We start from the raw sequence: 25,315 nt of genomic DNA, 5'->3' as shown, positions 1-25,315 counted from the left end.
CTCAGACGGGGGTGGTGTTGGTTTCCATCACACCAGGCCGCCTTCTTGCCTCGGCTCCTCGTCAGGTTCGATCCGGCTCGACCCGCCTTTCCTCCGCTGGCCTGACTCGGTCCGCCTGGATGACTGACGGGTTGGTTTCTGGCGTTCCCCAGGGTTTTGTTTTTCCTTTTCTACTGACTGCCGCGCCGTTCTGGATGTGAACATGTCGGGAATTAATGGCGACCAGCTGCACCGCTCCACCTTGGGGATTTACTCGGTGAGTAACAAAAGAAAAAGGTCTTCAGGACCGGAGCTAGAGGGCGAGAAGAAAGGAGCCATTTCCACCAATCAATCACACGCGATCCATCGTCCCAAGAACAATTTGAGTCTTTTGGTTGTCAGAGAAAATGCGTGATTGAATAGAACATGTTCTTTTACTGATCCCACTGTGGCTGAGTCCAGACTTTCTCAAAGTTTCTTTTTTCCTCTCTCTCTCTCTCTCTCTCCATCTATCTATCTTTCTGTCTTTCAAAATTCAAGTAAACCTTCAGTGAATACATGCCTGTGCTTTTCTAACAGAGTCTGACTGATGAGCTCAACCCCAGTCTACAGAAACTGCTTTCACTGGGAAACCACTTTGCCCGTGCCTTCAGAGGTAAGGAAGGAATGAAGGAAAGGACACAAGTAGTCATAGAGGAGGGATAAATAACTGAGAAAAAGAAAAACAAAAAACAAATCAAGATTTAAAGCTAGAAAAGAAAGTTTGCGTGAGGGAAGGATAAAATGAAGGAAGTTGATAAGAAGTGAGGGTTGATAGGTGGGAAGGAAGCAAAAAAGGTAGGAAAGAGGAAAGGAAGGGAGTAAAAGAAGTAGTAGAGAAAAATAAAGTAGGAGAGGAAAATTATAAGAGAGATGAAGGAAAAAATGAAGGAGGAAAAGGAAGAAAGCTGACATTCTTTATGTCTACCTGCTGTCTCTCTGTTAGAGGTCAATTACTTCAAAGGAACTATTTACATCATTATCATCATCATCCTCACCCAGACGGGAAAACACCTGTAGTTTAATTTGCCATTATATGTAAATAAAAATGAGCTGCAGTCATAAACGGACAGAGCTCTGACCAGTTAAAAGATGGTAAACACTACATGGTTCAGTAACGGCCCCACCGGCAGACATTAAATATAGATTAAGATCCTATGTGCCACCTGCAGCGCCGCTGAGCCGTAACCTTACGCCGACCAGCTTTTCCCTCAACATCCATTCAAACATGGCTTGTTTACTCAATTGATTGAGCTCTTTACAGTGAGTCATCACACACTGTAATCATAGCCGCTTTTATTGGTCTCGGATTTTGTCGATTAATCTGCGGTTATTTTAAAAACTACAGAGACGTAGCTACGACTGGGTAACCCCAGACTCAACGGCTTTGTAGTCTGTACCAGGATTTTTCCTGTATTTGGATCTTCCAATCAACGCAAACCCAACGTCCTTGTTCCCACTGAAGAACAGCATGATGATGCCGCCACCGTGTTTCGCCATGGTGGTCGTGTACTCAGGTTGTGAAGTTTTCAGGTTTCTGCCACCTGCAGAAGTTATCTTTTGTCGTTCAGGTTGCGAGTCTGAACGAATTCTGTGTCTTAACAAACCAGAAATGTTAATTTTTCAAAACCGGGTTTCAGAGTGGATGAATTTCAAAATGGCGGTTTCATATTTCCGTGTGAGTCACATCTTTTCTTTTTTTAAATTGAAGATGTCATAACTCCATCTCTCTCTTTTTCTATCCCACATGTGTCTAACTCTCACAAATAACAAAAATGGCTCCCCTCTTTTATTTTTTTTTGTTTTGTTTTGTTTTGTTTTTATTGTTTTTGTGTGTGTAATTCTCTGGGGGTGTTGCAGCGCCACCGATTGGCCCGGCATACCTATTACATCATATTCTTTCATATTGATGTACTTTTCTTAAACATTTAAAAAAAAAAAAATACTTCATTTTCGCTTTGGCTCCTAAATTACTTAAAAACAAACAAACAAATAAACAAACAAGAATTCTCACATTTTTCTTTCAGCAATAATTTTCCTCCTCCTACTCTTTCGTAAAGGCATGATTTATGGAGTGCAAAAAGCTCCCTTCCATTTCAGGTGATAAGGAAGAGACGTCTACCATGTAAACGTCTTCACAGCCTTCCTCCGTGTGTGAATCGTTCCCTGGTCTTCCTGCTTGCTCCTGTTGTTTGTTAATTAATGTTTTCCAAGAAGCCTGCGACGCCTTCATAGAACAGCTTGATTCGTACCGAGATTAAATAACACACACGTGGGATGTTTTCACTAATTACACAAGTCCGAATAAAAGGGATGGAAATAAATGCACGCCACACTTTTCAGCTAATTTATTGAGGAAAAATGTTTTCTTTCCTACCACCCTCAGTTTTGCGTCTGTCACATAAAGTGCAACTGAAACAAACGTGTTTGTTACAAATATTTTTTTTTAAAAAGTGATAAAGTTTAAGCAGATATGAATGTACTTATTGCAAGACTGTGATGATAAAGTGTGTCTGTACGGCAGACGTGTCTCTGAAAGCACGACGACTTTTTGTTTTTTCTCTGTTTCAGACCTTGTTGTCAGCAGCGAGGCTTACTTCACGGCGCTTTCAAAGATCGGAGAGAGAGCTTTCTACTCCTCATCGTCCCGCTCCCTGGGTACGTGACGTCGTTGCGCAGCTTCGCTGGGACGCCTTCGGTTTGTCATCGAGGTCATTTATTAAACGCAGGCTCTCCGCCGCGTCGAGGGGATCAAAGTTTAACCTCGGGCCGTGTTTTATTGCTCCCCTGCAAACACGGTGGTGAATGTGTAATGCGCGTTGCTGCGCATTTCCCTTGATGTGTTTGAAAAGCTGTTCTGAGAAGAAGGTAATCCACGTTGTTTAGTAGTGGGAGAGAAAGTCTTTCTGGTTTCCAGCTCAGAGCTAAAATGACGATGTCAGGTTAAACACCTCGCATACAGGCCGGCTGTGCAGGTGTGAGTTTTCTTTCAGTTACTGCGAAAGAACAGATCAATCTTCCATGTGAATCGTTTCAAAATGCAAACAGAAAGTCTTGTCAGGCGTCTGGACTCTCTTCTGTCTGTCATTACAAAATGTTCAGAGCAACAGTTTTGTTGGCGTTTGAGCCCAACAAAAAGTCAAATTAGCTAACAGTGACCACAGTATACCACCTATATCCGCAAAACTAGTAGAAATATGCTCAGAGGCCTTGAAATAAATGGTTGTTATGGAGACTTGATTGCCCCCAAGCTGCCACTCTTTGCTTTAGAGAGGTTCTTTTTGTCTTTCTTACCATTTTGCGGTGAAAAGATGTGCCAGTGACTTCCTGTTCTTAATCCGCAGCAGTTAATATAACGACGGCGCAATCTTTACCTCGGGAGCAGATTCAGACTGGAAGGTTTCCCACCATCTTAGGAGTGTATTTATAGGAATTTTTTGCTCATTCTGCAAGAAGAGGATCTCTGAGGTCGGACGCTGTTGCTGGACATGTTGAAATCTGTTCTGTCGTCTTGAGGTCAGCGCTCTGTGCGGTCCAGTTGAGGTTTCTCCCACTCTTTGAATTGGACCAGGTGATGCAAGGCCTTCATGCATCTGTTCAATAAAACTGTGTATCTGACACTTCTGACCAAAAGCTTCGGTCATGATCCGTAACTCTGGAGAAGCTAGAGGGACCAATAAGTGGAGAACTTTGGTTTTAGCTTTGCCTTGTTCTTTATCACTAGAGGTTGGAGGAGTTACATCAAATTAAACCCCATTCTGCCTATTAATCTTCATCTGACCATCACTCACCAACAGGAAACCGACATCTTTCTGTCATTTACATCCCTTTTCGTTAAGTCGACCAATTTAATCCAACAATTTCTTCTGGGCACTTCTTTGTTTTTCAGTTAGCATGTACATTGAGAATAAAACCCTCCACAAGATTCAAATTGTCGCAGCTTTTATTTTATTTAAATGTAGCTCTAACAAATCGTACCGAGTTCAGAACAATGCCCCGATGAGAGTCCTGAAGAAGAAGGCGAGATGGAGCAGAGGTCCAATGAAGAATCAAACAGTAACCACTTCCTGCCCGGAGAATAAAGCTCTGAACGACAAGCTCACATAAAAATATAAACATTTTACAGATTTATTTGTCTGTAATAAATTATTCACCGCCTGAATTAGATTACGTAGCCGTGCCAGTGGTTTCATGTTTACTTAAACGCAGCAGGTTAATGATCAGTGAGTGAATCTGCTCACAACAAACTGCGTTCTTATCTTCAAGGAGATGTCCTGATCCAGATCGCCGACAGCCAGCGGAGACTCACCAAGGAGCTGGAGGGAGTGGTAAATGATGTCAATGCTGATCAGATTACTGGTTTAGTCACCGGTCAGGCTTTTTTTTTTTTTTTTTTCGTTTTTGTTGAAACCAAAGCGAACTGTGTTGATCTTTTTTCCAGTTCCGCAACTTCAGTGTGGAAGTCCTGCAGGTGATGGAGAGCAGCGTTCAGATGGACTTCGACTACATCTCAGTGAGTGAGAGTCCATGTGACGAGTGATGTCGTCACAACAAAGACGCAAAACGATAAAGTAACATGATGAGATTTATTAATTCATTGGTCACTTTTATAACCCCGTAAGAAGCTATGCGTGCCGTGTCACCGTGGCAACAAAGTGTGACTCACATCTTCGACACGATCTTTGAAATCCAACATTAAATATATATCCGATCCCGTTTTCAGGAACAATTATGAAGCAAACTGTTTTAGCTGAATGTTAAATCTACTATTCAGAAGAGAAAAATGAAAATTTGGACAATAACAAATCAGACATGTAACTTAAATATAAAGGCGAGCTTTACTTCTGTTTTCTGGAATCTACGACGGAGTATTACACTGTTTAAAAAAAAAAAAGGTCTCTAATTTACTGTAAAATACCAGCAACTGTGGTTGCCAAAGTTTTACTGTACATATGTTAAAATTCAATATTTACGAATACAGAATTTATTCGTAAATAACAATAAATTTTGTAAAAATCGTCAACCACAGTGCTGATTTTTTTTACAGTGTAGGGCCACGCTGAGAAAATAAATAAATAAATAAAATTACAAGGATATGATCGTAGTATCACAAGAATAAAGTCGCAATATTTTGAGATTAAGTGGTAAAATTACCAGAATAAAGCTCGTACAAGAATAAAGCCATAATATTAACAGAATAAAATCAAAGTATTTCAACTTCCTGGTAATATTACAACTTTATTCTTGAAATATTATGGCTTTATTCTCATAATTCTATTTATTTATTTATTTTCTTAGATTGACCCTGATATTCCGCTGTAGTTATTAAATATTCAGACATAATTATTCCAGTTCCTTGTGGATGGCTTCAGAAAGCCTTTGGTTTCCATGCAGCCTGTTAGGTTGTAGTCTATGAGTAAATCTGAGCATGTAGATTGACAAGCAAGTTCTTTCTTTAAACGCAGTGAAGTTGTTATTAAAAAGTTCAAATCAATAGTTACAAGTCAAACAACAAGGTGGGATTGTGGCGATAATGAGCTTGTGTAAACCTTTGATCAGAACCGTGCGTCAGATTGCTCGTTTTGATCAGAACTGGAAGAAATTCGCAGGGATCTGATCCGAACTGTCCCACAGCACAGCAGGGTGACGTACGAGAGGGAAGTCCACAAGCAGGCGGCGGCGGCTCAGCAGAGGCAGCGGAGAGGAGGAACCGGCCAGGTCTGCTTGTTTTCTTTCCCCCTTTTCTTCTCAACTGGAGCGAAACGCTTCCTGATGTCTCTGCTGCTGGGTTTGATGCATATCTGCACCGTCCGTCCTCAGGAGTACCTGCAGTTTCTGAAGGAGAGCCACCAGGAGGCGCTGCAGGAGGAGGACAGGCGGTACCGCTTCCTTGCTGAGAAACACTGCGGCCTCGTACAGTCCTTGGGCCTCATCATGAACAAGGTACAAGGAGACATTTTGACGCTCACAGCTGAGACGATCTGCTCTGGTCGCCGCGAGCAACCGAACTCTAATGGCAACTTAACGACGCCTCCTGTAATTAGAAACAGGAAAAGACGATGTACGGCTCCAATGGTCCATGCGTGTTCCAGGAATCGGTGACGCTCCCACAGCAGCGTCACAGTTTCCACAGAAAGAACAACTGCATTATAACAGGTTGCGTGTTTGAACTCTGGACTCATTTTTATGACCCCACAGCGTGGAAGTACTTTAATGTTTTACATTCACTGGGAACTCCTGAGTTATGAGCCGGCACCTCGACTAAAGCCACAAGTTACACATAAAACAGACAGAATAATATCATATTTATGGTCACAATGGTCACTTACTGCTGTGCTCTGACGGTTTAAACCGTGTTGGAACCGCGCTCGCCATGCCAGACTTCAGACCTGAAGTTATTTCTCAGAGAAAAACACACAGCTTGTGTGTTGAAACAGTTGATTATAGTGAATAAGACGTCTGGGCGCTGCCCTCATGTGGCCACACTGTGCTAAGCACAAACCTGTTCCAGACACGTAAACACGTGGAACAGTAAGTCTGTGTTTTTGCCACTTCTTGATCTTTAGGGCATGTTTTTTTTAAAATTTTTTTACATGATCTATAGTTATCTATAAGAAGGTCAGTGTTGGATGCTCTGATATCCTACTGTGTAAAAACAACCAGACGTCAGTCGTGTGTTAATAGCAGTGCGACATTGCCTCTTCTTATCACAGATGGAACCGACGCTCAGGCGTTGGCAGAATATTACTCATTGCTCTTATCTTAGAGGTTGCTAATTGTCAATATTGACAACTACTAAACACACTCTGACTCCCCACAGCCTCTATCTGACTAATTTAATTGGTTGTGACAAAAATCAATGACGGGATCATAAGCTGTTCCACAACTGCTCAAAGCTGCTCCTTTTCTCAATTCAGGCGGCAAGGAGCTGTGCTGCACTCCCAGATCTATGTCGTATTATCATTTGTGTTTTGATTTTTAATTTTTTTTTTCAGAGTTAGGAACTTCTAGTTAGTAATGAATGACTTTCTGTTTCCCTGTTGCTTCAAAGCGGCCCGACTTTCAGTCTGACAGGAAGCCACGTTTATTTTTCTCCCATCTTGGAAAGTGAGCAAGGTGGCCAGGAGGGTTAAAGGCAAAGTCTGAAAGCTCAACAAGGATCACCACGTATCCATGGCGACCATTGCATAACATTCATTTGAGATTGAGACCTGAAAAAGGTCTATCCTGTCGTATCATCACAAATATAAACAGTTTTCTGGAGTTCCCAAATGAAACGTTTCACTTTTATATTGAAATCATGCTGCTGCAGTTAAAGCTGAATTTTTTTAAAGGTGTTTTAACAGGAGTGCTGTTATATTTGGCCTGATGGAGAAGAAGTGCCGGACTGTTCACACTTTTCTTTTTCATGTGACAGATCTCAGGGCCTCTCCTGCAGAAAACCGATGTCTGGACGGAGGAGGTCGACGCCACCAGGCGAGCTGAGCTCCAGCGACCCGCTGCTGTGGACAACGCTGTGAGTTCAAGAGGGTCAACAACTCGCCGAGAAACAAACTGCTGAGTCCGTGAATCATTTATGCAAAGCTGCTGCCCAGGTTAAACTCAGAGCCCTTCAAAAACTTTACAGCAATTAGGCTGTGGTGTAGGAAAACCATTCTCTGGGGAGGGGAATCCGTGTTAAATCCTTCTCTGGAAAGTGAAAAGAGTTTCAATTTTTCGACTTCAGCTGCAGGGGTGCCCCCTAGTGGAGGATCTGTGATTCAATTAGACTGGATTACAGAGACAGAGAGGATTCAGCCTGCAGCCGGAGAACGGGAGCAGAATTACGGCATAAAAATGTGTAAATCTGAATCTAAGCTGCGCAGCGCCTCAGTCTGAAGGCCCGACAGCTGTAATTACTGTTTGAATTAACAACCTGAGATTAAACCCTGCTCCTCGACTGAAAGGTGAAAAGGATCCACTGATCCCTTTGCAGCAACAGGGAATTAATATGGATTTTGTGGTTTATTTTTGACTGATGTAGTAGAAATGAAGCCTGTGAGACATTGAGCGCATGAGCTGCAAGTATGTTCAGCGTGTCTTTGTACCATCATAACTACGAATATTTGAATTTGTGAATCAAATACTCACAGATTGGGCTACAGTCGTAGCTAAAAGAGCAAAGAGAACAGATGAGAGTTAAAGTAACAGAGCTTCTCCAACAACGAGTGGTGCAAATCTAGAATTGGACAAAACGACAAAGAAGAACGAGCAGAAATCTGTAGATGTGCAGAAAACTTGTAAAGCTACAAACCGAAAGACTTCCAGCTGGGATTACAACCAAAGGCCGACTCAGGGATTTGTCACTTTCCCTCCAATCTGTGCGCACAAAAACCCTGATACATTTACAATTGTGGTTATGATGTAAAAAAATATATATATTACAAAGACGTTTTTCTTCAATATGGAAACAGCTGTAATGATGGAATGCCTCTCTGATGCCGTTATATTGACAAACGCATCACATACTGCTGGATGAATACATTTTTCCAGGGAGGGATGAGGGCGGAGGACATCAGACAGATCCGAGAGGAGATGACTCTGGGCAAGATACCGTCAAGAGGTGAGTGGATTTTATGGAGGAGTAAATATCACTCTGCATTTTTAGACACCAGGAGAGACTTCCCAATAGATGAACCTCTTCAAAAGTTCACTTTTATTTAACCTTTTTGTAATTAATTGCAGTCGGCAGCACTGCTGGTGGAAATCAGTTTATCTGATAGCTCATAATCATTTCAGTCTTTTTCATCCTTGTAGTTTTGAAAACCGCATCCTGGTTTGTGCCCTTCCTGCAGAACCACTGTCTAATCATTTAACTCTCTTAACTAAAGTAAAAAAGGAAATAAAAAAATAAAATTTGACCCAGTAATGACAAATCAACAAGCCTAAAAGCGATCTCGACAATGTTAAACACCTTTCCTCGTCATAGTCGGCTCTCTGTTCAGGAGGGGGAAAAAATGGCACCTTGTTGAGCACAATCAATTTATCTGCATCTCCCGCTGCTGAAACAAAAGGAAATTTGCATGCAGATTTAGCAGTCAGCTCAGAGTCCTAATGCATGTAATTAGGAATAACAATGAATTAGAACTTTATCATGCAAATTTGAGCAGGAATTAAAAACAAAGCTCAGCCGTTCACATCTTCCGGTGCATAATTTCTGCTCTTTATCGGCTAGATTTCTGCTCCAGCAAACTGCTCTCTGTGTGTGTTTCGCAGCGCCATCCCCGGTGGGAAGCGTTTATCGCTCCAGAGGCGGCGGCGGCGGCGGAGCTGTGACCATGAGGGCCAAGGCGCCGCACCAGCCCTCCAACTCCAACCCCACCCTGCTGCCCTTCTCCAAGGGGCAGATCATCACTGTGAAGTCCCGGCAGCCCCGGAACGGCTGGCTCTACGGATACGCCGAGAACGGCTCAGGGTGAGGGGGCGGCAGCTGAGCTGTGGGTGGAGGGGCGTCACCCACTCTTGAGACTAATGCTTACCTCCTGGTTGACATCTTTGCTCCCTGTTGTCCTCGTTCTCAGTCAGGGGTGGTTTCCAGCCTCCTACGTAGAAGAGGTTGATGATCCTCCGATGTCGTCCAGCTCCTGGTAATAACCTTTCCACCATTAAAATGATCATAAAACTATTTTTGAAAAAATACATTGAGTTAAGCATAGATTTTTGAGGCTTACGCTGCCACGCAAAGACGCTTTGGACAATTTCATGCTCCAGCTCTGTGGGGAACAGTTTAGGGATCCTGTTTCAAAATGGCCGCACGTCAATATACAAAATAAAAGTCAGTAGAGAAAATGATGAAGGATGAATTTGGTGTGAAGAAAACTGTGACCTCTTAGAACACCTTTGGGATGAATCGGCGCAGATGCCGTGATCAAGGTCTTCTTGTCCAACATTAGTGTCTGACCTCACAAATGCTCTTCTAAAAAGAGTTCCCATAAACCTTGTAGAAAGCCTTCGCAGATGTGTTGGAGCTACTGTGGCTATATGGTGTACGTGAAACACAATATAATTGAAAATTATATATATAAAAAAGTTTGCTATAAGGAAAAATAAAGTAAAAATGTTGCAAATGTGCTCACATCTCTTATTATAAGCAATTTTTGATTCAACGTCTTCTTTAATTCATACTTGCCATCGATTGGGCGTCTTTTATCTAAACCCACATCCTGTGGAGAAGTTAAAAAGGATAAAAGTCACAAGAGCTGAAGGAATTTCATCCTATTGCAGGTTACTCTTTATTTCTGAGAAAACATCCCGGCTAGCTAAAATCCGCTAAATACTCGTGTTTCTTTAAAGAAGAACAAAGCTGGCAGAAATAAAATCACTCAGGAAAACTATAACTGCTTCTAAACGTGTTCATCAATCAACAAAAACTTCATAAATAAGCACAACTGGATAAAGTGGCTAAATGAAAGGCCTGAGGTTAACCTGGAGTTATTATAATAATAATATTTTTTTTAAAAAGCAGATCATGTTCATTTGCTCCGAGGCTGTTCTTCTTCTTATTTTTGGGGGCTAATCATTTTAAAACAGGGTCAGTTTCAAACTTGAGTCTGGATGGATAAAATGAACTACTTACCATATATGGGTGACCCACAGCTGTGGGAGAACCCACAAAAAGCTGCTTAGCGATTTTACTTTGAGCACGAACACAGCAAACATATACACAAAATTAAATTTGTGACAAATTCGACGTGTTTGGGAGCAGCTCTTTACTTTGTTAGTAGTCCAGGCTCAAAGCCCTCTGTCACAATACAATGACTTTCATATTTAAGATTTCTAAGAGTTAGCGACCATTAAACGCGGAAGATTTTACGTCTTTTGGGTTGAGATTTCTCTCGCCTTCACCCAGGAACTACACTCTACGGAGCGGCAGCAGCATGAGCGACCTGCTGGACCAACCAGGAGTGAGCAGCAGCAGCAGGACCAGCAGCGCCATGAGCAGCATGTTCGACCAGCCGAAACCCAGCAGCAGCAGCAGCAGCAGCAGCAGGAGTGGAGCCCCACCTCCTCCGCCTCCTCCACCCACACAGTCCTCATCTGTGAGTCTGACGGAAATGTCGTCTTACTCAGAAAGCCATTAAGAATACAAGCAGTAGTTCACCCAGAAACGGCTAAAGCAAGCGCTTCGACGATGACTAACTTTTACATTTTACCACAGTTGAGTTCTAAAATGTCATCAGCCAGCCTGGGATGGGGCTTGTTTTTGTGTTTTCGCCTGTTTAAACTTTTTTTTTTTTTTTTTTTTTACCATCGAGCATCTACTAACACAATTCATGCGGAACGAGTATTGATTCTAGATGATGAAATTCAGATCCGCCATGTTTGTTTCCGTCTTGCTGGTGAAGCGATATCGTTAAAGAAACTGACAGGGATGATATTGAAGGATCCACTTTGACTCTGTACAGAAATGACACGACTCTGAACCATGGTTGATGTGTCGGATGAATTTGGAAATGAAAATTTTTAAGCTAAAAAGAGTTCTCACAACTATTTTTTTTTTAGTTTTGGAATTTTTGTATTTTTATAAGGCTCTGCACATTTATCTGTTTTTAGTTTTCTGAGGAGAGTTGTCTTGCATTAACGAACTCTAAGCAAGAATAGCAGTAGTTGCGTTTCCATAGCAAGTATGCACAAACATTTGTCGATAATCTGCTGATGTCAAGAAAAACACAATTTTGCAGATGAGATGTTTCCATTAAATAAGAAACTAAATTAAAATCACAAAAATTGTAGCCACTAATTTCACAGAACAGCTATTGATTCAACACGTCCGAATGACACAAACAACTTTTTATGAACTTTGTCCAAAAACAAATCATCGTCATTCTCCTACCACTTCCTGTCGTCTTCTTTGTCGTTTCTGTCAGTAGTAACATCTATCTGTTTATCATGACTCGTGTGATGCAAAAAAGCGTTTTCATTGCAGTTTTGTGAAGTACATCTTGAAAAACCAGCTCATCCTAGCACAAAAACGTGAGCTTTTTCAAATTGTCGTGTTTCCACTGAGAGAATTTATTTTTGTGATTACAGTTTGCGCAGTTTTATGATTACAGTTTGCGCAGTTTTATGGTTAATAAAAACCATAAAAAAGATCCCCCCTTGCAACTCTACTGGGTGAGAAAGAAAACAGGCACAAGGGGAAAGTGAGGTACTTGTACAGGATGCTGTTATTCCATCATGACCCTGTCCAACATTTGACCTTATGGGAATGACTTATAAGCAGCACTCTCGCTGGGACATAAACAAAAGGAGCAAAAAATTATTCATCCAAAACTCATGTCATCTTTCATTTCAATAACTAATATCATTTGTAGTTTTATTAATACGTTCTGCCTTTGAGAACATTTATAGCTTTGAATGAGGCCAGAAATGAAAACGAGTTTGACACCCTGCTTTAAAAAAGAGCCGTGAACCCCACCACTAGCAGATAGATACGGTGGCCGGGATGGGGTTCCTCACATGAACTGTAGCTGTATTTCACCCGTCTGTCCACCAGGGGCACTGTGGCAGAGTCCTGTTCTCAATGACTCCTCAGCCTTCGTTCTGGTGGACGCAGGGCGGAAGCTCCAGCTGCTGACGACGTGAGCCCAGCGGTTTGCAGATGTGTGCTGTTGTTTGGTTTCCACTGTGTGATGCTGTTCGCTACTCAACCACACAAATAAGCTGATTAAATATCCTTATATGTGTCAATGTTGTTACAACGACCGTCTTGAAGTTCAATTAGCTGTAAATCTGCCGTCAAAGAGGCACATTTAGCTTAAAGTTAACCAAGCTAACGATGTAAATGAGAAAATGAATATCTTTGTACACTTGCAAATAAAACAACTAACTGACAAGAAACTTAAAATTAAGACATAACTTTGCTTTTAATCAGTAATACATTAAAATTGATGAAAAACGCTAGTTGCACTAGCAAATTATTTCACTTATTAAATAGGAAAAACATCTTGTTATAAAAGAAATAATCAGTGGAACTAGTACATTTTTTTCATCAATATTAAGGAGTTATTTACTTCTATATCTTGATGTAAAGTTACTTGTATGTTAGTTTTGTCTTATTTCAAGTTGTGCTAATATATTTGCACTAGAAACTGGACCAAAAACTTAGTGATATTTTGCATTTTTGCACGTCGGTGCACGACTTGCAGGAGGACAGATTAAAATCAGGAGTGCGACAGGGCAGCTGAGCCTCCATTAGCGTGTGTGTGTGTGTGTGTGTGTGTGTGTGTGCCGCCTCTGTTGGTGTTCCCGGCCGGCCCTCGCTAACCTCTCCTCCTCTCTCCACTCTTCCTGCAGAAGTCGCAGTCAGGAAGATCGCAGAACGAACTCTTCCCGAGGTAAGAGCAACAGTCACAGTCTCGCTCTGAAAGTGGAGAACGGCTGTTAAAACGAAGCCAATTCATCACACTCTCCTCTCCTCTGGAGGAAGGGAGATTTTTTATTTTTTATTTTTGCTGAGGTGAATCATGAACCCATTAAATCTGAGAGCAATAGATGGGGGACACTGATCTTAGCGGCACAGACTGACTGCTCTTCCATTAAGAGAAACCATTTCAGCCGCAGACGTTTGGGAACTTCAGAAGAACAGTTCACTAAACGACGTTTGAAACGCAGCGCGCTCGTCTCTGGCTGTGGCCCCCCCTGCATGGCCAGATTCAGGAGCAATTATTTTTAGGTGCACCCTGTTTCTTTTTTATTATTTTTTCTCACTTCTCTCTCTCTGTTTCTTCTCGCGTTCCTCAGGGGCACCAATCCGTTCGCCACGGTTAAGCTGAAGCCCACTCACACCAACGACAGATCTGCTCCGGTACTATACCGGAGATGACTTCTCGACGAGGGAAGAGGCGTTTCCGTTTAGTTTGACAGGTGGACGATTGGTGATGGCTGTTTTATTGAACCACAGCATTATCTGTGTGCCATAATAATGCCTTTTAACCCAAAAACAAAACAAAAATACATCATATTTGTTTTTTGTTTTTTTTTCTTATAGTCGTATTCTTTCCTGCAGATTAATTTAACCAGATGTTAGATCAACTTGACAACTATCATCATGTGAATGAGTGAAGCAGTTAGTCTTTTAAAATTTTAATACCTCTTGTGGGGTTTTTATTTTTATTTTTTTTACAATTTTTTGTATTGTTACAAGCACAAACGTCAATGTGTTTGATTTAAAGTGTATGTGTAAGACAGAGCACACTTTGTAATTTTTGAGGAGGTTCTCATCGGACGGACGTGACGTGGAATTAAAATGCTGCATCATCTGCGAACATCAGTTTTAAAATCTAGGTTTGGACTTTAACTAGGCCACAGAAACAGTATGTTTTGGTCCAAGCGAGAGGTTCCTCAAACAGCATTGGCTCCTGGCCTGTGACTCACTTTAAAAACCCAAACATTACTACAAAATTTGTAAAGAAACATTAAATTTTACATTTTATTTTTCTAATTTTTATTCACCATTCAGTAATTATTGCATTGATTTAGCATGAATGCTGCCTCTTGTCTTCTGATTTTAGTTGGCAGTGAGTTTTTTCACCACAGTTGTGATAAAAAAAAAGTAATACCTTTTATATCAATCCTATCAAATTGTATTTATTCTCCATGGTTTAGTTTTTTTGTTTTTAGTAGCATCAGAGCAATGCTGCTGGACAGTTCCTTCTTTCTTTCCAGCTTGAGTAGCAAAGCAACTTGACAAATTTTTCTGGCAGCCAATCAAAGAAATAAGAGCGGCAAATAACGGTTTCCTGAATTTCCCCAATTTTTGAAAAATAAAGGTTGTTTCTATCTCCATCTTTAGTAAGTTATTTTAACACATTTTAGAATAATGACTGGGGGGGAAAAACCCAGCAAAATTCAGAAAAATTTAATTCACGTTCATTAAATTTTGTTCCCCTCATTTATTTTTTTTTACTTTCTTACACCTTCTGGTGTTTGTCGTTCTTCCTCGATGTTCTCCAACCTACTAATTGGGCAACTTTTGAAGGCAACTGATTGCGTTTGGGTTCTATTCAGCAGAACAATGAAACAATAATCACAGTTTGAAACAAAGACCATAAACTGTCGCATAAAGTCGTAGTAAAATACATTGAAGTTTGTGGTTTCAAAATGATAAAAATATAAAAAGAAAAAAAAAATCTATTCCGATTTTGGGAATCATATGCGTTCAAATGTATTTAGCTGTAGATAGCTTGTGTCGTTTCACAGCTCTATATCAGTTCTCTTTTGTTCCTGATTTTTTTCTTCCTGCATCTGCAGCTCCATTTATACCTACATGTCCTGATGAGATTATAGTTCTGTCGCTAAATATTAAATGTGCCGCGAATGCACTTCTAGAAAATAATGGAACCCGAGGCAGATCATGTAAAAACTCTGGTGTTATGCCATCTGTCTGGGATGATCACTGATTTGAAATTCAAGCGAATTACGTCCAAATATCATGTCTTCCTCATTGCTAAATTCTGGGAATATTAATAAAGCCTGCTGCATTTGTTTTCGTTCTCTAATGAAGCAAATTAATGGGAGTTTAATGTAGCATAGCGGGAGGTTTTTATCGCTATTTAAGAAATAACCTCTCATTTTTGTGGTCCCAGTCGTCAATGGCTCCCCGTTTAACAGTGCGCTGGAGCAAGTAGTGAATTTATTGACAGTCGGTGCAGTTCAGATCTTTTTGCTCAGGCACCACAATGGCCTACTAAAAAAAAAAAAAAAGATCTAAGATTCCTGCGGCGCTTATTTGGGTCCTCCACTGGGCATACTTAACCTAAATTGAACCTTGGTGTGAATCCAATTGTGCTAATGGCTTGACAGCATCCTGGCTCTTCTGAGGAAAGACTCCGGCTACTTGGGATGTTGTGGCCTTTTTATCTCGTCCTCAGCAGAGAATGTACATTCATAAATCGGGACTTCATCTGCTTGTTTTCCGGGAGTCTTTTACTAATGAGGGCTAACAAAGTGGCACCTATAACCAGCCTAAGTGCGCTTCTTGTTGTGCTTTCTAAGTAACAGCAGAAGGAGGTGAAAGAAAACCAGAAGCAAGTCAACACAAACTCCCAGTGCTAATTTTGAGCTTTTAATGATTAGTCGATGTTTTCAGCACAAAATGGCTTGATGGCAAACAAGTTAAATGACTTTAAAGGTGAATTTGGTGCATAAGTTTGAGTTTATTCAGTGTTTTTTCTCTATTGAGTCCTAATAAGCTCCAAAATATACATAACACCTTTAAAAATATGTGGCTAAATACTGGTTAGCAAGTCACGTTTGGTGTAATTCTAGCTGGATATTTGCCTAATCCGGTTGCAGATTTTGCAGGATTAATTAGACCTTAGGCTTTTTTTTCTTTTTTTTTTAGTTCACTCCAAATATTTTTCAAAAATGTTGATAGAAACCTGAATTTAGATTACTGGGATTTTATATGATCTTGAAACAAAAATTGGACAAAACGATCCAAAACAATCCAAGAATCAAAAAGTGTCTTTCAAACCTTTTAACTTAATCAGCTGATTCTGGTTGTTCAAACAAGACGGAGAACAAGTTAGGAGACGATAAAAACAAAAACACTTGTAAAATACCCTAGATTTCGCAAAGAAAATTGATAGACTATACTTAAAAATCATTTTAACTACCCAATTTAAATGATTTTGATCCATTTTATGAACAAAAGCAGGTTAAATATCCAGATGAATTACACCAGGATGGCTACAAAACCTGCTTGCTCTGCAGTTTGCTCAGAGACATTTATTCAAAATTCATTGAGGGGTGTATGGACATTTTTGAGCTTGTGTGAATTGGAGAAAATCTTGTTAACCCAAAGGTTGATTTTAATAATTTTTATAGTTCTGTACGACATTATTCCTGATGTTGATTGAGTGAGTGTAAAATCTTGAACTGTAGATTGAACGTAAAAGAAATAAACCCAGCATATCAGTAGAGACGTTGTCCAGGCTTTTTGTATTACTCCTTTATTTACTTTCACAGCTTGACTTTTGCCATCATTGTGTTTTTGTTTTTTTTACAACAGCTCATTATCGGTGGGGATAAAGTGATAGATGGAAAGCAGTTGGGTGGATGGGATGATGGTGAAGAGGGAGGGGAGGTTCAGTGACGTCGACAGAGAGAAGAAGGAAACGAGAACAGGCAGATTAGACGGACGGTGAGGTCAGGAGAACGAAGGAAATGCTCTCTGTAAATATCTACATGTGCTTCAAAATACAAACTTTAGTTGCAGGAGTGTTTCCTATCTATACATGAACAGAAACGTGAAGAGTTTGTATAAAAAACAGGATAAATTATTAAACTGCGGTGCGGGACGAGAGGGGGGTGGGGGGCTGCGTAGCACAGCCGACTTCACTGCAGCATTTCACTTTGTGGAGACAGCAGTGAGGCTGAGGTTGAAGGGAAGGAGCGCTTGAAGCGGGTTCTGGCCTCAGTTGGTCGGTCGGTGTGGGGGGGTGCAGGTTGCAGTGAGGCGTGGGGGAGGGGGTGAGCATGGAGTCGGGATGGTGAGGGCTGGGAGGCGATCCGTCACGGCGATGGGCGGCTGTTCATTCCTTCACAAGGGCAGCAAATTCTGGAGAAACAGAAAGCAGTCAGGACCACAAACCGTCACATCCATCAATCAGAAGCAGGAGGCGGTGTGTTTACTGCTTTATGAGCTGTGATTGGATAACAAGTCGAATTTTTTACTCTTTCTCATCAAACTGATTGTTTTTAAAGTTTTCTTTTGGCTCAGACAGGAAAGTAAGGAGAAAGAGATCCAGGACCAGGATTTGAACCTGCAACATCGAGGACTAATGCCTCCTTAATGTGGGCCGTGCTTAACCCCTGCGCCACTTCAGCACACCTAGGAGAATTTGAATCTTGCACCAAGATTTAACAATTAGCTTTTAACATTTAATTAAAGGGACAGTATTATGTGTTTTTCAGGCACATTGTTGTTTTATAATGTACTTTTGCAGAGAGGAATGAATGCTGGTGAGGGAATTCAGACATTTTGGAGCAGAGGTGAATCTAAAAGTTGCAGGATGGTAGCCCTTGAGGACTGGAGTTGGTGACCCCTGCCCTAGACATTCGCGGTCAGATTTAGACGTTTCATTTTTACCATCGATTCCAATCTTGCCGTCTCCGTCCTTGTCAGCCGCTTTTAAAAACGCTTTGGTTTCTTTGTCTGTCAGGTCTCTGCCATCCTTGGCAAAACCCTTCAGGACGAATCTGGCGAAACAAGAAGCAGATGATTCAGTCAGGAAGAGTGTCTCTGACTTCAGCTGGGTTTGCACGGAGTGAAAATAGTCTCAAAATACCTGTGTATTTTCTTTGTACGATTTACAAATCACGTTTCACAGATACAACTATCCAAAGTTACACACAAAGATGCAACACGGGTTGCAAATTCCACACTCACGCACAGATATTTGAGACTATTTTCACTCCATAGGTTTGAGCTTTTCCGTCAGGTTTGTGCGTTTCTTTTTCTTTTTTCTCACTTGAGCTCCTCTTCCTCTATAAAGCCGCTGTTGTCGGCGTCCAGCACCGTGAAGACCTTCTTCACATCGTCGGGGGATTTGGACTTCAGACCAACGATCTCGAAGAACTTCTTGTGGTCGAACGAGTCAGCAACTTCAGGAAGAAAGACAAGACACAGGAAATGCTTCAACACCAGAACTCCCAATGTCGTCTCACGTGTGGTTCGGCTTCGTAATACGTTTTCTCCCGTGCCGAACGCGTCTGCAAATTAACGCGGACGACAAGAACGGGACGTGTGGTCCACAAAGATAAGGTGGAATACGAACCAGCATGCAGAAGTAAGCATATTTGCTGACAGAAAATAAAAATAAGCCCTTAACGTTTAACACCGTGAAGGTGAAGAACCTGCGGCTGGAGCAGATTTTTGAGCAGCAAGCTTCCCTCTTTTAAACATGATTCTATTTTTTAAATAACTCTATTATTATATGGTTTGGTAGATTAAATTGACAAACTATCCACTCACAATTTCTATGTGAGAAACTAAAAGCCTTCTGTGTCCTTTTTGAAAGAAAAAGTAGACATGAATACAATTTTTATTTGCTCAGAATACATCTCCAGTACCAAAGACTCGCCTTTGCATAATTTATCGCTCATTCATGCAGGGAGGCCTCTCTGCTACAAACTCAATTGATTAAAAAAGACAAAACAGAAAAACATTTAGTTAATTCCAGAGTTATTCTGACCCCTGGAAGGATTTAGGTGTAAAGTCATGTTTTAACATGCAAATGGGAAATGTTAAAACACATTCCTGACGCGAACCTGATGAAGAATCTGTGCGGTGAGGAAAAAAAACAAAATCACTGATTGAATGAAAATGGTTTTAAATTGAAATCTGCAAGGAGTATATAAAAATTCAAAACCTGAAACTGTAATCCTACGCTAAGGTTTCTGCCACGCACACAAAACTTTAGTGTTTCAAACTAAATTTAAAAACAAAACTTCTTTTTAAGTTTGACCTGGTTATGAGGAATCCAAGCTGGATTTTACGGATCCACCTCAAGTGTTTATTTTTTTCTTTTTTTCTTTTGTTTTTACCTGCAAATGCGTCGAGAGCTTTCTTGATGTCATCGGCGTTGAGGATGCTGCTCATTGCCATCTTGGCTGGCGGAGACAACAGGAAGGGGAGAAAAGGAAAGGAAAGGGGGAAACAGAATGGACAAGGTGAAAAACAAGGTTGCAGAGACAGAGAGAGAGACAGAACTGAGACGTTCTCGCTTTACACCGGTGTACGCTCCAGAAATGGAGCAGGGAATCAGGACATGCGAGAGGGAAGTGATGGGTGACGAATGGATTGGGGACAGTTTAGAAAAGGTGTAAAGTTAAAGGCGGCTGCAGCAGGTAGGAGTTGAGGGAAACGATGCAGAAACCAGTTCATCGATACCAGCTGTGGATTCTGACATCTCCAGCAAACAAATGTGGAAATCTGTGTTTTCCATTTTGATTGCGTGATGCCATTGAGTTGATGAAAACGAGGCACAGAGGCAAAGTCAGCGGGGCTTGAAAGGGGGGCCAGCCGAGGCTTCTGCCGTCTCTGAAATACTGCTGGGGAATTTCACCCGTCAGCCCAGTCGACATGCAGAGTCTCCCCTGTGAAAGCCGAGCCCGGCCCCTGACGGCACTTTGGCTTTTTACTCGGTGTGTGATCGAACCCGATCACCGCTTATGAAGTTGTCACCCTCTGGCGATGCCCTTTTTCACCTCTTCATATTGCAAGCACACATAGAGCACGGAAACACCAGGAAGGCGAACGGCGGCGGGGAAAGAGAGGAAGTCGGGACTATAAAGGGCGTCTGAGGGAACGAGCAACGTGTCAACAAATTGTTGAAGGGAAGCATTCCTGCATGACCTGCAATCATTAGATTAGATCTGAGTTAACCTTCCTGCTGGATTTTAAAAAAATAATTGTTTTGTAAGCGTCCAGTGCAACGCGCAGCACGTCATGCATAGCTAATGGGGAAATCCTTCGGTAAAAGGCAAAACAACTTCACCCAACAAAACCCTCTTCAAGAGTCTGATAACAGTTTGGCCAAAAATGTCAAGTAAAAAATACTAAAGGGCCGCAAAACCATAAAAAAAATCAATAAATGCTAAATCCTAAAAATTCACAATGATTAATGCTCAACTGATTTATATATATATATATATATATATATATATATATATATATATATATATATATATATTTTTTTTTTTTAATGCAAAACCACCAGAGTTAAGTGAAGCGGTATTTTCAAGTTTTGCGTAGTAAGTGTGAAATGGAAACACTTTTCACACACTTTCATCAGACGTCCACTTGGCCAGGCAGGGAAAAACCCCATTCACTGCAGATTATAACGAAGCGTTAAAAAAAAGTTGACTGAGGCAGGAAAGGAGAGACCTGCAGACCAGTCAGGAGGAAACTGAAAAATATTCACGTTACCACTTTACTTGCACACCTTAAATTTGACAACACATGGTTATTTTTTTGGTATATTTTCTGAATTTTTGTGCAGAAAAATAAAAACAAAACAAGTTTTAAACTAATACTTTTCTAGATTTGTGTTGAAGCTAGCTGCGCTGCCTCTGTCCACAAGTTCTTCAGCCATTTTTGGCAATGCTTCTGAGCTTATTTTGATCACTTTTGTTCCACCTGTAGGATTTATTTACGTAATTGTTCTGCTTCAAACACAACACAAATTGGGGATTTCATATCTATGTCTGTGTCTGTGGTTAAAAAAAAACAAAACAAAACATGCCAATCAAGCTGGGCGGTTTAGACAAGTACAAAGAAATAAGTCAAGTGTTCCTGACTATATGAAGTAGTTCATAGATTTTCTCCTCTGGTGTCAAACTGGGCTCCGGTTATGTATGAGCTTCTGCAGAGGCTCGGCGTTATCTACTTCAGTAACACCCTGCTGCACACACAGATCAATAATGAACAGTGCTTAACTTGTGTGGGCCACACATCCAATCCTCTGTCACTGTAAAAGCTCTTCTCTGACCTTTAGCAGAAAGATATCCTGGGGGAAAACAAACAATTCAAGACAAAACGAGGAGGAGAATATAGATTTACCGCGACGTGCTGCGAGTAGAACCGTACGATGTAAGTACATTAATCCAATTTGAAGTGACAATGTTTGTTATTCATTGATGATAAAAGCATGCCGACACGCATGACGGTCTCAGTAACCTCCACGGTTATCCAAATGTCAGCCGATCACGAAAAATGTGGAAAACCTCATAACAGTATGAAGTTACACCACTCCTACATCCTAATGAATAAATAAAAAATACAATTCTGTTGATTTTCACGTCTGCATGAGATTTCTGCATCTCCATCATCAGTTTCAGCCCTACTTTATGTAACCAGGTAAAACAAATGGGTACCTGTAAATATCTATTTTGTAAACCCCGTTTTGCTTTTATTTCACCTACTGGTTGTAATTCTTGTTTTTGTCGGCGTGTGGTGCTGTCGTAACAGAGAGCGCTAAAAGTACCAGAAGTTTATAAAAAAAAAACATCTTGTTTACGTACTCTGTCACTCTTACTGGTAAAACGGAAGAGTCGGACATTTTTGAGCCGAGACGTGTCGGAGAGGACGACCTTATGGCCACATGAGTGAAGAATCCAGATGTTCGGTAATTAATTGAACTGTATTATTACGAAACTGAAGCGATGTTGCTGACGTCATGTTTGCCCTCTTTTAGATGCGCCACTGCCAAATTTTTTTTTCTATTTCCGTTTTCTACGAAGCTGCGTTGCTACGTCTCTGTTTAGTGCTAATAGTGCTGCTAAAGCGCCATTTTGTTGAAGTCGTTGCTAGGTAGGAGCTTTATGCTAGTATTATAATACTGTACTATAATATAATACCAGTCACGTAACAAAAGACTATTTTTGCTCCATAACTTGAATATTTTTCATTTTGCAACCGTTTTTATTTTAAGTCCTGTGTTCTCTGTTAATCCCAGCTTCATTTAGTACTTTCTTTAACGTGCAGGTATGAGGGTTTTCTGCAGTCATTTTCTGCACCTTTTTTATTTGTATCTTGTAAGCTACACTTCATACTTTATTTTTCCGCTCAATACTACTAAGCATCACCAATAGAGTAACAATAAATTATTTCGAGTGCTCCCAGCACTGTTCGGACATGATTAGGTTGTAGCATTGGCCCCAGGTCAGCATGGCTATTTTTACTTCAAATTGTCTGATGAACAATTCATAAAGTCTGCTGCTAACAAGTGACATTACACCCGCAACCAAAACCATAATAAGCTAGACGTTTGTGTATACTCACACCAACTGTGTAAATTAAATTAAATTACTAACAAGAATCAATCATTTGCATCCTGAAGAAAAGATGCAAATCAGGTACCTATTTGTTTTACCTGGTTACATAAAGTAGGGCTGAAACTGATGATGGAGATGCAGAAATCTCACGCAGATGTGAAAATCAACAGAATTGTATTGCATCTTAAACAAAACATATTTTGTTTTACATTTGGTGAAAACAAACAGTTAATTTTACAAAAAAAAGCCAAGTTGTCCACTTTTAATGTGAAAGTCTATCAGACAAACACGATTTAACCTAAATGTCAGGATATAGTTGAGTTTTCAGATTAACACCAATGCCTACTTCATATATGGAAAACAACTATCAATGAGCATTAATGGTGGATAAAATATCATCCATGCTCTTCTCTCCAACTCTACTTTAGTTTCAGCTTTGCGCCCTTTGAAGAAAGTAGAAGATTGTTTCCCTCTTGAGGATCTGAGTGTCCGTAATGCTCTCAGTAGGTGTGGGAAACCTAACCGGTCCTGCGCAGCCGCCAGCTCCCCGGTCCACTGGAACAGCTGCATGAGTGTGAACGTGTGTGTATTTATACTGAAGCACCAAGACGACTTGTGCCAAGGAGGCTTAGAGAACAACTTGCCTCCATTTCAAGAAACTCGAGCTCTTCCATGCTTGTTTGAGTGTGTGTTTGTTAAAGTGGCACAGATAAAGTAAGAGGCGATAGGAGGGAGGTGACGCAGAGAAACGTGATACTGCTGTGTAGGCAGAAAGGCAGGAATTAGATTTCACTGTAGAGGATTTTAATTTTTGTTTCTGCTAACTGTGATGGTTCTGGCACAAACCCACTGAACTATGAGCATTGTTTTGTAGGATTGTGTAGCTCAGTAAGACGGCTTTGTCATTCAAAGCTTCATCTGAAGGCCTTAGATCAATGGCGTTCAAAGTGAAGCTATATCCCAAACATTGAACGTCACACAAAGCTCTGGTCAATCCATCCCAAGAAGAAAAAGACTATAACCCAACTAGAAAACCCACCAAGTCATTTCTGTCCACCTACACTAGAAAAGAGAAGTCAGGAGGGAGAACAATGATCAAACGGGCAACTATTAACCTGACCTTCATGAGACAGTGAAAAGTGGAAAGCAGTTCTTTAAAACAACAAAAGTCAAACATTTAAACCTTTAAAAAAATCACAGCTTGGTACACAATCCAAATACTGCAAGTTTCAGAAATCAAACACATCACATGCAATCCAGGAATAAAACCTGACAGAAGCTGCAGAAGTCTTTGAGCTAGTGTCTTTCAGAAGGACAACAACCCTAAACGCAGTGTCAGAGGAACAGTGACATGGTTTAGCCCTATTCATGTGTGAGAATGGTCCAGTCAAAGTCCAATATTGAATCCAACTGAAATCTGTATTAGTTTGTCATAAGCCAATAAATCCATCATCAAATCAAATCAAAATCAAAATCAAATTTTATAGCAGTTGTAGGGAAATTAGTCTTGGACTCGAGAGCTGTTACAATAACTGCCTTGTTAATGTGTCACACAACATAAACCAATGAATTTATCACATAGAAAGAAGCACACATGCACCCATTAGTTAGGGTACACCATAAAAACAAACAAAACAAAAAAACTCATGAAACAGTATCTAATGATGCTCTTCAAAACAGCTGAATAGAACAGCAACAAGATGTCTTAAATCTACATAACATACAACCTTTACTGTAATCGAGGGCACAGAAAGTCAGTAGGTCATCCACCTGAAGAGGTGATCTATAACTAAACCAAGATACCTTTAAGACTTGACTTGTTTTATTTTCTTATTGTGATTAGACTAGTGACTGCGTCTAGACCAGCAGGGGTCTCCGACCTGTGGCTTCAGAGCCACATGTGGCTCCTTAGACCCTCAAGTTAGCCAAAAATGCTAACGCATAGAGCGATGTCCACACATATAAAGGTAATTATAAACATGGTGGTGTAATGGTGTGGAAAAACAAGACACATTCTTGAATAACTCGGTGCATTTATTAACGTCGTGTATCTGAAGGAGCACTTCACTGTCACGTCATTCTTACTCTCCCTAACGTTTCTCATTTACTTCTTGTCAGCGGCTCCACCTAGTGGCGTGGAGTGATATAACACTACATAACACAACAGGTGGTATCAGCAGTTTTTAGGCGTTTCCATGTGTATATATAATATTTCCACAAAGAATGACACCAACAATAAAGTTAATATTCCTTTTTTTAGACTAATGTTTTGCAAATTTGTTTTTGCTTTGTCTTTTTTTCTGAAAATGTCTTGCTTCCTTTTATGTAAATGTTTTGATTTGTTGTTAAAACATAAGAAAATCAAAATTGTTGTTGAATTCAAAAATTGAAACAATTTTCCAATAGCAAATTTTGTAAAAAAAAAAAAAAAAAAAAAAAAAAATTTTTTTGATTTTTTGGCCCTAAACTAATTTTT

The 25,315-nt window shown here is 40.6% G+C and overlaps 2 protein-coding genes across 4 annotated transcripts in view; one reads left to right on the top strand and one right to left on the bottom strand.

The window, feature by feature from the left end:
* On the top strand, positions 1-16,591 carry LOC106960263 (brain-specific angiogenesis inhibitor 1-associated protein 2-like protein 2). Of its 2 annotated transcripts, XM_015053261.1 has the most exons (14): positions 1-256; positions 559-634; positions 2,590-2,676; positions 4,285-4,346; positions 4,460-4,531; positions 5,653-5,736; positions 5,839-5,961; positions 7,436-7,534; positions 8,551-8,620; positions 9,274-9,472; positions 9,579-9,644; positions 10,907-11,096; positions 13,354-13,394; positions 13,801-16,591. In XM_015053261.1, the coding sequence occupies exons 1-14, from the start codon at positions 203-205 to the stop codon at positions 13,880-13,882; spliced, it is 1,305 nt and encodes a 434-aa protein (XP_014908747.1). In that variant the 5' UTR covers positions 1-202; the 3' UTR covers positions 13,883-16,591. The 2 variants fall into 2 exon arrangements, with proteins under 2 accessions (XP_014908747.1, XP_014908746.1); XM_015053260.1 differs by having other exon boundaries at positions 5,653-5,961.
* Positions 16,592-17,491: 900 nt separating this feature from the next.
* The window catches only part of LOC106960264 (parvalbumin-7-like), a 50,694-nt gene continuing 42,870 nt past the window's right edge, over positions 17,492-25,315 (bottom strand). For both annotated transcript variants that reach the window (XM_015053264.1, XM_015053262.1), the window contains exons 2-5: positions 19,609-19,674; positions 18,534-18,666; positions 18,152-18,261; positions 17,492-17,620 (exon numbers count right to left, since the gene is read on the bottom strand). In XM_015053264.1, coding sequence (XP_014908750.1) covers positions 17,595-17,620; positions 18,152-18,261; positions 18,534-18,666; positions 19,609-19,669 — 330 coding nt within the window. In that variant the 5' untranslated portion in view covers positions 19,670-19,674 and the 3' untranslated portion in view covers positions 17,492-17,594. The remainder of the gene's footprint in view (positions 17,621-18,151; positions 18,262-18,533; positions 18,667-19,608; positions 19,675-25,315) is intronic.

This window comes from Poecilia latipinna, unplaced genomic scaffold (genome assembly GCF_001443285.1).
Source record: "Poecilia latipinna isolate Pla-1442-1.1 unplaced genomic scaffold, P_latipinna-1.0 Scaffold1172, whole genome shotgun sequence".
NCBI lineage: Eukaryota > Metazoa > Chordata > Actinopteri > Cyprinodontiformes > Poeciliidae > Poecilia > Poecilia latipinna.
This window is presented reverse-complemented; position numbering and strand designations above follow the sequence as displayed.